This window comes from Phoenix dactylifera, unplaced genomic scaffold, assembly GCF_009389715.1.
Source record: "Phoenix dactylifera cultivar Barhee BC4 unplaced genomic scaffold, palm_55x_up_171113_PBpolish2nd_filt_p 001178F, whole genome shotgun sequence".
Classification (NCBI taxonomy): Eukaryota; Viridiplantae; Streptophyta; class Magnoliopsida; order Arecales; family Arecaceae; genus Phoenix; species Phoenix dactylifera.
In genome coordinates, this window is record NW_024068515.1 from 7,878 (window position 1) to 18,712 (window position 10,835).

At 40.3% G+C, this 10,835-nt stretch overlaps 1 protein-coding gene across 1 annotated transcript; it reads right to left on the reverse strand.

The window, feature by feature from the left end:
* Window positions 1–2,215: 2,215 nt before the first annotated feature.
* LOC120108110 (septum-promoting GTP-binding protein 1-like) lies at window positions 2,216–5,690 on the reverse strand. The gene is made up of 6 exons (XM_039121666.1): window positions 5,472–5,690; window positions 5,254–5,374; window positions 5,007–5,103; window positions 4,658–4,697; window positions 4,424–4,508; window positions 2,216–2,572 (listed from the first exon to the last, which is right to left on the reverse strand). Exons 3-6 carry the CDS (start codon window positions 5,039–5,041, stop codon window positions 2,409–2,411), a joined length of 324 nt encoding a protein of 107 aa, XP_038977594.1. The 5' UTR covers window positions 5,042–5,103; window positions 5,254–5,374; window positions 5,472–5,690; the 3' UTR covers window positions 2,216–2,408.
* Window positions 5,691–10,835: the final 5,145 nt, after the last annotated feature.

Here is a 10,835-nt window from a genome sequence, read left to right on the forward strand (position 1 = left end):
TAGACCAAAGTCATGCTTCCCAATCTCTGACTCATCTATGTTTCCCACTAATTAGAAGCCGGCTAATATGATTCTTCCTCCTGGTACTATTGGCAGCTCGGTGGAAGAATGCTGAATTCCTCCACTTTTAGATAACAACGTTCAGAAAGCTCCTCTTTTAGCAACAATCTGTTCTCTTCTTCCAAGTCCAACCAATGCATCCTATCCAAACTTAATTTTCTTCTTGCCGTAACATCCACTACACTAGTTTTACTCCAATTTCTCTGTTTCTGTCCGAGAAATCTAAGCATCACTACCAGGTCATCTGCTGCATTGCTTTTCTCTTCCACCAAGCCACCCCTGCTTAATAAGATCCTCAAGTTCTTCATATCGAAGCTAAATTTTCTAGAAATGGAATAAGAAGTTCTTGTAAAGTTATGACCAGTATCGAGGAGTGGCCAGTGATCAGAAGTAGGCACCGCTAACACCGAACAAATTATTTGAACTTGGCCATGCTTGGGTTAATCATAGAAGATCACATATGGAACTATCTTATTATCATTTCTTTGCATCAATACATGGTGAGATGCACCAATTGGATTTGAATCTTGTACATGTCATATAAGGGGACTTAGCTGAGGTTGGGATTGTTGGAGGAATATACCCAGAAATTGCTATTTACGCTCTGAAAAAATGAATTGAAATAAACCTTCACAAATGACTCCTTTAGATGTTCAGAAAAAAAGCAGGAATTTGAAGAGAGAAGAAGAGAAGAAATATCTATCTCAGTGAGTATGTGTGAGTGAGAGAGGAGTGGACCCAAAGCTTATTTATAGACTCTATCTAGGTGGCCAAGAAGGGTGTGAGTGAGAGCGGAGTGGACCCAGAGCCTATTTATAGACTCTATGGCCGAGGAAATGCTACGGTTCTGAGGTTATGTGATGTTTCATTCTCTTCCGAAGAGTCATGCGACGCACCTGTGCCCCAACTCGCCACGTGCACAGCATAGTCGGCTGAGCCTACTATGCGTGTGTGATCACCAGCCCACTCCCTCAAAGCCCGATTTGGGCTTATTGGAAAAAGTTTCCTTTGAGCAAGAAAGAGTTTTAGAGTCTTTGAAACACTTGACAAATAGGAGATAGGATTGGTTTTATTTTTTAAAAAAATTAAATCTTTTTACAAATTAAAACTCCAACAGGAATATTTAGTTGATGCCTGCTAGATGGGAGGAAAAAAAAGGAAGTTCAGATGACTCAGTTGTTAATCTCTCATTTGATCTCTAGATCTAACCCTTTGTGAAAATTGTTAATACTAATGTTCTGAAGGGCATATATGTGAGACACTTCATAATCTCATGTCTTCATGTTCATGATGAGTATGAGCCCTTTTACATTCTGTTTAGGCTATGTTGCTGCTCAGGTGCCTACAGATGATGAGACCCAGCCGAAAGATCACCAACATGTTGCTTGTATTACCTTTATCTACCAAATGGAAATAGATATGAAAGAGCTAAGATCCAAAATTCCTGGGCATTTCGATCGGTGTTTGAAAGAAAAGATATTTAGTCTAGTATGTTTGTTTCCTTAATCCTTCAAGTATACTCTGGTTGCCCTTTTCTTGGTGATGCTGAATCCCTTTGGTCCCATCCTCAATCATGTTTATTATGGATGGACTTGTCATAGTTGGAAGATCAAGAGCAAGCTCACTAAAGCAAAAGCCAGAGGCCATTTTCTTAGATTCTGCCCAAAAGCCACCTTCTGGCTTATGCTTCTTCCATAAACCAAACAATTATTCTTTTCATAAAACACCTTTTTTACTTTCGATGTTAGGAAAAGATCTTTTTTCGAGCAATGTCAGATATGGCAAAAGAAGAGGAAGAGAGGATGGTCGGAAAGCATAAGAGAAGTAGAAGAGAAGACTAGAGGATAAGGGCAGCATTCGAATGAATTAATATTTGAACCTTGTAGTCCACTCCATCACTAACCCTTATAACAGCTGCTGATAATAAATATTATCAAATCTCATGGACTAATTATTAGGCTAAATTGGCAGTTAGCATAAAAACATCAAAAGCACCTCAGTATCTCAGTTTTGTTATATTGGAAGTAGATGATGGATTTGGTTCTAAATTAGGAACTAACAACTTGATGTTCAACCTTAAGATAAATAAATAAATAAATAAACAAATGACAATAACCAATGGTAATGATGTGAGGAGTTACAAGTGTTGTAGACATGCTGCATCAAAATTTATTTTTCCTTATAATAATGATGATTATAACACAATTAGTTTTAGGAAAATTACTGTCAAACACCTGGATAAACACCAGGGCATGATGGGATTTTTTGCTTTGTACAATCTTGCACTTGCAAGACAAAAGGTTAACTAAAGAAGCAAAACAGAAGAAAGAAAAAAGAAAGAGAGAACCCTAGAAATCGATGATGGGTTCTCCGAGTGTCAAGTTTCTCTCTACAGTCCATGGCAAGTTAAAGAGCTTGGCTATGATGAACTTGAAAATCTTGTTCACATTTATGTTGTGGGCGGCACTTGAAAAAAGAGAGTTGCATTCATCACTCTTGCGCATGCTCTGGCCTGCCCAAAGAACAAGAACAAAATCCAACTTAGTTTCTTTCAGAAACCATGTTTAATAAAGTTATAAATAAATATTTTTATTAAAAAAGTTATAAATTAACTAGTAAGCCTGAACTGCTCCATGGTCCCACTTTGCCATTGGCTTCCATCTAAGAGCAAGATTTCCATCATGGAAGGTTCTATTAGACCAATTCTCAAGACTTCTGTCCAAATTGTCTTCTTTTGTTAAGTCTATCTGAATTGAAGACAGCTCCAAATTCAATTGTAGAATTCATTGTAAAGAAGAATAATTAGCAGATCATTTTTTCCACTTCTGTTCAAGATGGAAAAGGTATTCGACCGCCGATCATTAATCCATTCGACAATAATCGGTGATCATTTCATCGGCGCAGAGTAGCTATCAACCTATCACCTACTGACTTGGGGACAAAGCCGAAAGAAAACGTGTTGCAATGCATCAAATTTGAACTCTTCGGCCTGAACGTGTGGAAAATCACAACCCAAGCAGATGGGGACTCAATTATTCCATGGAATGGACCCCATTCTGAAAGCTCTTTATTCTACTTTTGAAGAGGCTCAGAACAAGATCTCCATCAAGCTGAGGGCCACTAGTTTTCGGTGGTCCAAGAAAGTACATGCATTATTTTTTCTCATATTTGGATCAGTTTGTGATTATCTTTATTTCAAGTATATAATTTCTAAAACAGGCTGCTGTAGTGAAGAAATGATGGCTTTGCCTCCGTAGTACTTAGCTGGGGGTCTACTCAATATCGACAGTATTAATTGCTAATGCTCACATTAGAGTGTATGGAAGTCTCAATTGCTTTTGATATGGAGACAAGGCTTAGAGAAAATATGCACTATTTTGATGGGGACAATTGATACAATTTCATCAAAAAAGACAATCAATACAACAATCAAAATAGGTTGTGATTCAACCTCCACCACAGAAGTCATGACTCCCAAAGAAAAGATTTGTTCCAAGATGGAACTTGAACCATATAATATTGCTTCCCACGCAACTTTTCTAGGAGAATCCAATCGGAAAGCCAATTTAAATTCATGTGTTGAGTAGAACCTAGAGGTTTGAAGAAATCAGATGACATGATTCTACCTATATATTAGGAGCATTACTCATGGGACATGTTACTTCTGCTAGTTTCATACGTCAATTGTTTCTTCTGTTTTCTTCTCCCTTCTAATACAGAGAAGTATAGGTAACTGTGGCATGATTTTTTCAATTATTTTTCACTTTTGTATTGATTTGTGCCATCATTTCCCATGGGTTCATCAGGCCTACCATATACATAGCTGTTGCAACTTTCAGTTCAGGTCTAAATCATATAGTTCAGCCATCCTAATGGCACCTAACATTTTTCCTGTTTCCCAACCAAAAAAACTACTCAGTAGGAAGGAAGCTCAGCCTCAATACACTCAGCTTATGTTTGGTTGGGCCATCCACTTTCCTAGGAAAGTTATATATAATTCCTATTATTTCCTTAATAAAAATTAGTTTTTTAATGCCTCTTTAATGCTTCTTTAATGCTGAAGGGACTTTTGGGAAAAAGTAAAAATGGAGCGATTCCCGCCTCATGGGAAAGTAACTTTCCCATGTTTCTCATGGGAAAGACTTTCCCATGAAATGTGGGAATCACATTCCCATGGGAATACAACTTTTCCTTCTCTCTCCTTTGAAAACTCCAACCAAACAAGAGGCATTTCATTACTTTCCCGTTGACCACACTTTCCCTCCTTCTTTTCCCGCGAACCAAACGAGCCCTCATACTTTTGGGGGCTTTTGCAACTAACATATGTATCAACCGGCATAAGGAAGATAAAATTTTAGATTACCTGATTCACAAACCGTCCATTGCATTTCGAGAGGAAGCTGAACAAAGTCATCAAATTTTGTTCCTATTAATATAGGGATCGCTGTCTGAATCCAGGAGAAAAAAAGGAGAAAAAAGTTAACATAATGATCAGCTTAAACAACTTATCAGAATATGATAACATAATTTTTTTTTTTTTTTGCACATATCCAAGCAAACATAAGCTGTAGGGCAGTGATGATATAGATTTGAATACCTTATTCCATTTTCTTGCCCGTTGATACCAGCCGATAGCACTGAACCAAAAAAAGGACACAAATCATAATGTGGCAGATCAAAGCTTATCCACATGATATCTATGACATATATTGCTTGTTCAGATGAAATACATATTTCCTATGGCTATATTTAGCACCACAAAACATGGAATTAATTAGTATATTGACAAATCTAAAGCCCTCCTTAAGTTTCTACTCAAAGACCATTTCTGAATCTCATAATTTTCAAGGCAGACCACAAAAGAAAATATTTACTCTGAACCAGAAATCCAAACTTAAGTAGATAATAAAAATAAATAAATAAATAGAATTAGAGATAATACTTACTTATTTAGTGTGCGACGGGTGGTTAGATCGAACATAATAAGAATCGCCACAGCATCTTTACAAGCGATGGGAACATGATCAAGAAATTGACGATCACCTACGAGTACCAATGGAAGGCAAAAGAAAAAAAATTAAAATGGAAGAAAAAGTTGAATTATAGAACTAACTAAATGAGAAATAACAAAATTAATTAGAATGTTGAAAGAAAAGAAAAAAAAAGGCCATTAAAAAAAAGAAAAAAACAAACCTCCAACATCCAAATACTAAATGCAATCCTCGCCCCCCTAAACGACTAAAATCTTATCCATTAAATTCAGTCCTGTCAACTGCAACCCCTGTTGTTCCTCCACATCACCCACATACTTAACCTGCCAATAAAAGCAACCATCAAAATTAACAGAACACAATAAATTAGCATTAAATGTAATACAAAATTTATTAAAAACCATCAAAAACTTTTGTTACCATGAAGCTTGTTTTTCCGATATGGCAGTCGCCGAGGAGGCTGATCTTCAGCGGCACCAAGTCGGAATCCACGTCGACATCGCCGTATGCGGCCGCAGGGCAGGCGGCAGCCAGGGGAGCGTCCTCGACCACCATGAGCTGCGGCGAGAAGCACCCCTTGAGCCGCCGGTACCGGGCGTGGCCGCCGGGCGAAGAACATGTGAGGAGGCGGTCCCAAAGGAGGTGAAGAAGCGGCGTACGACGGCGAGCTGACGAAGCAGGCCCATTTGCGGTCGAGGCGAAAGCAAGGTCCGGCGGAGGTGAGTCATGTTGAGGTGGTGGTGGTGATGGAGGGTTGAAGAACAGGGTTGGCCATCAACAAGGGAGGGGATAGAGGAGTTATCTTTGTTATTGTAGGTGGTGTTCTGTTTTCTCTCTCTCTCTCTCTTTCTTTGTGCTCTCTCCTCCCCTCTTCTTTAATCTGGCCTTCTCTCTCTATCTATCATTTGTTATCGTGGTAACGACCGGATAGTACGAAGACTGCGTGCGTGGGGAGGGGGATGGTTGACCGATTATAAGAGAGGAGAGATATCTTTGGTCAGTCCAAAATGCCGGCTTCTTGGCAAGAGGGAGGCCTATCTAAGGTGGTGGAATTTTTAATTTTAAAAAAAATAAAATCAATCTGACCTTTTAAATTTAAAAAAATTTAAAGTTTAGTTGATGGTGGAGGGAAAATATATTTCTGAAACATCATAACATAGTGATGGCTGGTGACTATACATGCGCGCAACCAATCTACTTCCCCTAAAACATATTTTATATGAGACTAAAAAAATATTTTAAAATATTGAAACTAACTAAAATTTAGAATATAAGATTGATTTTATTTTTTTAATTTCAATTTTTTAAATTTCAAACTCGAACCAAAGACACTTGGTCTTTTTGGCCATTTTGGATTATAACCTCCTAGGGGTCAAATTGCTTGTTTGATGTGTTACCCAGGAGTACAATGTAACCTATTTTGGAAGCTAAATGGAAGTCCTTGAGTGGTGGGAATTTTAAAGGGTAAGTTCTCTGTTATAAACATGAAAGGAAAATATAGAAAATCTGATAAAACTCAATATATAGAGAATCCAAGAAACTAACTAGACAATAACAATGGGGAAAGTACTGCTAATAGTTAGCTGCCAACTCTTCTTAGAATGTGTTAGCTGCTAAGCGATAATTAGATGGCAATTTTCAGAGAGTGCTATCAAATGGTTACAGAGATCTGATGTTTAAAATCGTTTAGTGTATGTCTATGAGAAAATCCCAATAATGATGAGAGCTTCAAACTTGAAAAGAGTACATCATATTAGTCATTTGAAGTCAAACCAACAGTGCACGATCGTAAGAGAGGAATAACCACATAGTTTAATCCTTTATTGCAGAATCCTAGTGACAAGGATTCTTCTAGAATTAGTTTGATTCATCGAGAACATATAGGTAGTAACAGAAAGTTGATTGGTTTGTTTGAAATTGTGATGCACGGGGTATACGAAAGAATTCCCACTGCAAATAGACTATGGTGGTTCATCTAAAAAAGAAAGAAAGAAAGAAAAACACTATGGTGGTACTGAACCCCGTACCGGTGTCACTTATTACTGTATCGGTACGCTCGATATAATAGTTGGTTCAACGTATCGACGCTCAGTACACCCCTCCATGTCCTTACTATTTGGTTTGGTACGGTATGTTTCTTACATCTGATTCGGTACAGCATGGCGTGGCGTACGTACTATAATGGTGATTATTTAGATTTTGAAACTCATGCTTTTTATCGAAATATATCTACATCACTTTTTTTTCATCCTAGGATTTCATGTGCATCTCTTAATAATTCGTATATATACATTAACTAACCCAAAAAAATGGAATTGTTAGTTTTTCAAAGAAAGATTCTCATTTGCTATATAACTTGTGCCACCAATCAGAACTTTGGTTTTAATTACCTAGGACCTTAAGGTATTTGACTTCTTAGTCATGCCATGGTTAACATACTAAAACACCTACCACTGAAGAAAGGTTGCAAATTGCATCAGTTATAGGGTAATTACTATACAAATTCATTGTAATTTTTTATATAATCTTATAATAATGCAACCTTGTCTAAAATATAAAGCAACCGTTATGTCTATCACAAGCTCCTAGTGTTCCCATGTGAATAGATAGGTAAGTTGGAAGGTCCATGGGCATAGCTATCCAATCATTGTTTTTAAGGTTGGAACAAATAGCAAGCAACTTTAAGCAACTTCAACTTCTGTTAGGAGCAAATTCATTGTATTTAAGTGCGAATGAAGTCATGCTGATTTCGATATACCCATTGGTTGTTTGGCTTGTGGAACATCTAAACCAGAAAGTTAAAGCTCACTGAAAAGCTATGGGCGTGTTTATATTCATGATCTTATTATATGGGTGCTAATTAACAAAGATTAGTAGTCCACAAATTAGAAGCCTCTTTAGGTTTTGGAGTTGAATGGCTGGGGAATCAAGGGACGAGTGCAGGAGAAGGGTCCACTTTCCCTTCAGGGCTCGTTTGGTTCGCGGGAAGCATTTTTATTCCTAGGAATATGATTCCTGGGAAACAAATTTCTAGAAAGAGGATGCCTAGGAAAGTACTTTTGGCATGTTTGGTTGATCATGGAAAAGTGACAAATTTTCAAGGTGCTTATGTTTGGTTGGCCATCCACTTTCCTAGGAAAGTTATATATAATTCCTATTATGCCCTTAATAAAAATTAGATTTTAATGCCTCTTTAATGCTTCTTTAATGCTGAAGGGACTTTTTGGGAAAAAGTAAAAATGGAGTGATTCCCGCCTCATGGGAAAGTAACTTTCCCATATTTCTCATGGAAAAGACTTTTCCATAAAATGTGGAAATCACATTTTTATGGGAATACAACTTTTTCTTTTCTCTTCTTTGAAAACTCCAACCAAATAAGAGGCATCTCATTACTTTTTCGTTGACCACACTTTTTTTCCTTCTTTTTTCGCAAACCAAACGAGCCCTTAATTTAAAGGAAGGCTGAGAGCTATAGTTTATCCATACACCAATTACAAGCCTTTCATGAGGTTGGGCTCCGTCAGAACTCAAGTTAAAAGCCCGGCATTAAAAAGTTGATGGATGTCAGTACTTTTGTGGGGTATCCTCAAAGTAATTTTAATGCATCTGCACCACCAACCTCGAAATGGGAGCTAGTCATGGCGATTTTTCAAGATAATTAATCAGTTGTCGGGCTACCCGCCCCTTATGATTTAAATTGTACACCTTAGAGTAGGCTATGTGTTCCATTTCAGCACATTTTTGAAATGTGAATAAGACAATGCTTCAGCCTTGTGGTTACATAATTAATAAAGACTATTAGTATAGAAGATCTTTTGTTAATTACTGGTAGTTTTATTTATAGGCCTATTTGGACATAGCAACGGCCCTAGGATGAAGACTAATACTCGTCTGATGGAGTGCCACTTACTCATTCATGAGCATGCTTTGAATTTGTTCAGCCTGCATCAGATTCCATTACTGCTACTGGCTCGAAATATTTTAAAATGAATGTGATGCAAGGAAAATTGTTTGACTCCATGCAAAATGATAGGGAATATTGGTTAGCTTGCAATAAGATAAGAACTTCAATCCTTCAAGATATTGGTTTTGACTAGAGCAGAATATTATCTGAATTAAGATTGAATTGGAATTGTTGCTGGAAATTGACCCGGGGGCCGCCGCGAAGCGGAGAAGGAGGAGCTCCGCTGCTACAGGGGGGCGGACGGCGGTGCGCCGGCCGGCTGCGTCCTCCACCGTGGGGCGTGGGAGCGTCCGAGGAGGGGAGTGGTGCGTCCAGTCCTGCCCTGTCCTGCAAAAAAGCCGGTGGCCGGGCTCTCCGGCGCCGGCCCTCCGATGCCTAAGTCAGAGGGGCAAGTATGTAGAGAGAGCGGGGAGGAGAGTATGTGGAGAAGACACAGAGGATATTTGGATAAGATCAAGAAGATGAAAGGGATGATGTCATCAATTGTGTCTGTGCTTCCTCCCACCCCCTCCCGGAGGGTCCAGTCCGGGGAGTTTTTGTTAGGGGTTTCTCAGAGTCCGTCCGGAGAGAATCCCCCTCCTCTTCCCCCCCAGGCTTCCTTTTATAAAAGGATTTGGTTACCTGGGAGGTGACAGGAGGTTTGTCCTGTTCTGTGATAATTGGGCACGATTTAGCCCATTAATGGCGTAGTGGAGAACGGGACCGGATCAGACCGGAACCAGGGAGTTGTCACGGTCGATCGGACCTGTTGGAGTTGTTGAACCGCCGGCCGTGGTGGGCCTGGGGTCCGTGGATGGTAAGTGCATTTATTACCGAATGAACCAGCGGTCAGGTAGAGCCATACGCTCTGATGGTTCAGTGATCCGGAGATCGTCTTAGGCCGTGTTCATTAAATGACTTGAGTGCATCGGAGACTTGAGGGAGTCTCGTGCATTAATGGCAGGTCGTGGCGAATGCCTGCGAAGATCTTATGCCTTGATGGCTTGGAGATAACGGCAGGTTACAAGCTGTAAGAGTTGTCAAGTCACTTGGACTTTAGGCGGAGGTTAAGCATTAAGGCATCGGCTCGGCAGGGGTGCCGAGCCGAGCTGGTCGCCCAATGGGGTGCCCTGTGGCGGGGCCGCTTTGAGTACTCCTGGTCGGCGCTCTTTAGGCGAGCACCTTCTAGCAGAGCGCCTCTATTCGGCGCTTTTTGCCCCCTGGTCGGCATCCCTTGGCCGAGCATCCCTACTTCGATTATTTTGGCTGGGCGCCTCTTTTTGGCGCTCTCTCTGGTCGGCATCTCTTGGCCGAGCAGTTCTCTGGTCGGCACTCCTTGGCCGAGCAGCTCTCTAGTCGGCGCTCTCTGACCGAGTAGCTTTCCGGTCGGCGCTCTTTGGCTGAGCGCCTCCGTGGACGCATGACTTGGGGTTTTTCCCCCAACACTACCCCCGACTTCCGAGTTCCAGTTGGCTACCAGCTGGAGCGCGGGAAGTAGCTTTAGTTGGGTCATTACGAATTCCGAAAATTTCGATTTACTGCGTGTTTTGAATTATCGGAAGCTTCGAGGTGCCTTTAATAGGCGGCGTCTCTTCCTTGCCGAAAAGCCTCATTATTGGGACACTTTTTGCGAAGCGTCCTTGCGTCGTGGGCTCATGATGGGGCCGCACGATCTTCGATTGCGGACGCCTTTCCGCACGATCCGATGGGGCGCTTCAATGTTCAAAGCGTTAGCCCTAATTAAATGCGTCGTTCTGTCTTTTAGACCGACACGTGTTATCATCTAACCGGGACGCAGCATTTTCTTCGCTGATCCGGGCCGTTGGGGAGGTCTATATAAA

Excerpts from the sequence above, each read along its gene's own strand:
- LOC120108110 (XM_039121666.1), bottom strand. The coding sequence starts at position 5,041 with ATGTTCGATCTAACCACCCGTCGCACACTAAATAA. Across the intron at positions 4,698-5,006 it reads ACCCGTCGCACACTAAATAA|TGCTATCGGCTGGTATCAAC; the intron begins GTAAGTATTATC and ends TTTTTGGTTCAG. Across the intron at positions 2,573-4,423 it reads ATGGACGGTTTGTGAATCAG|GCCAGAGCATGCGCAAGAGT; the intron begins GTAATCTAAAAT and ends TTCTTTGGGCAG.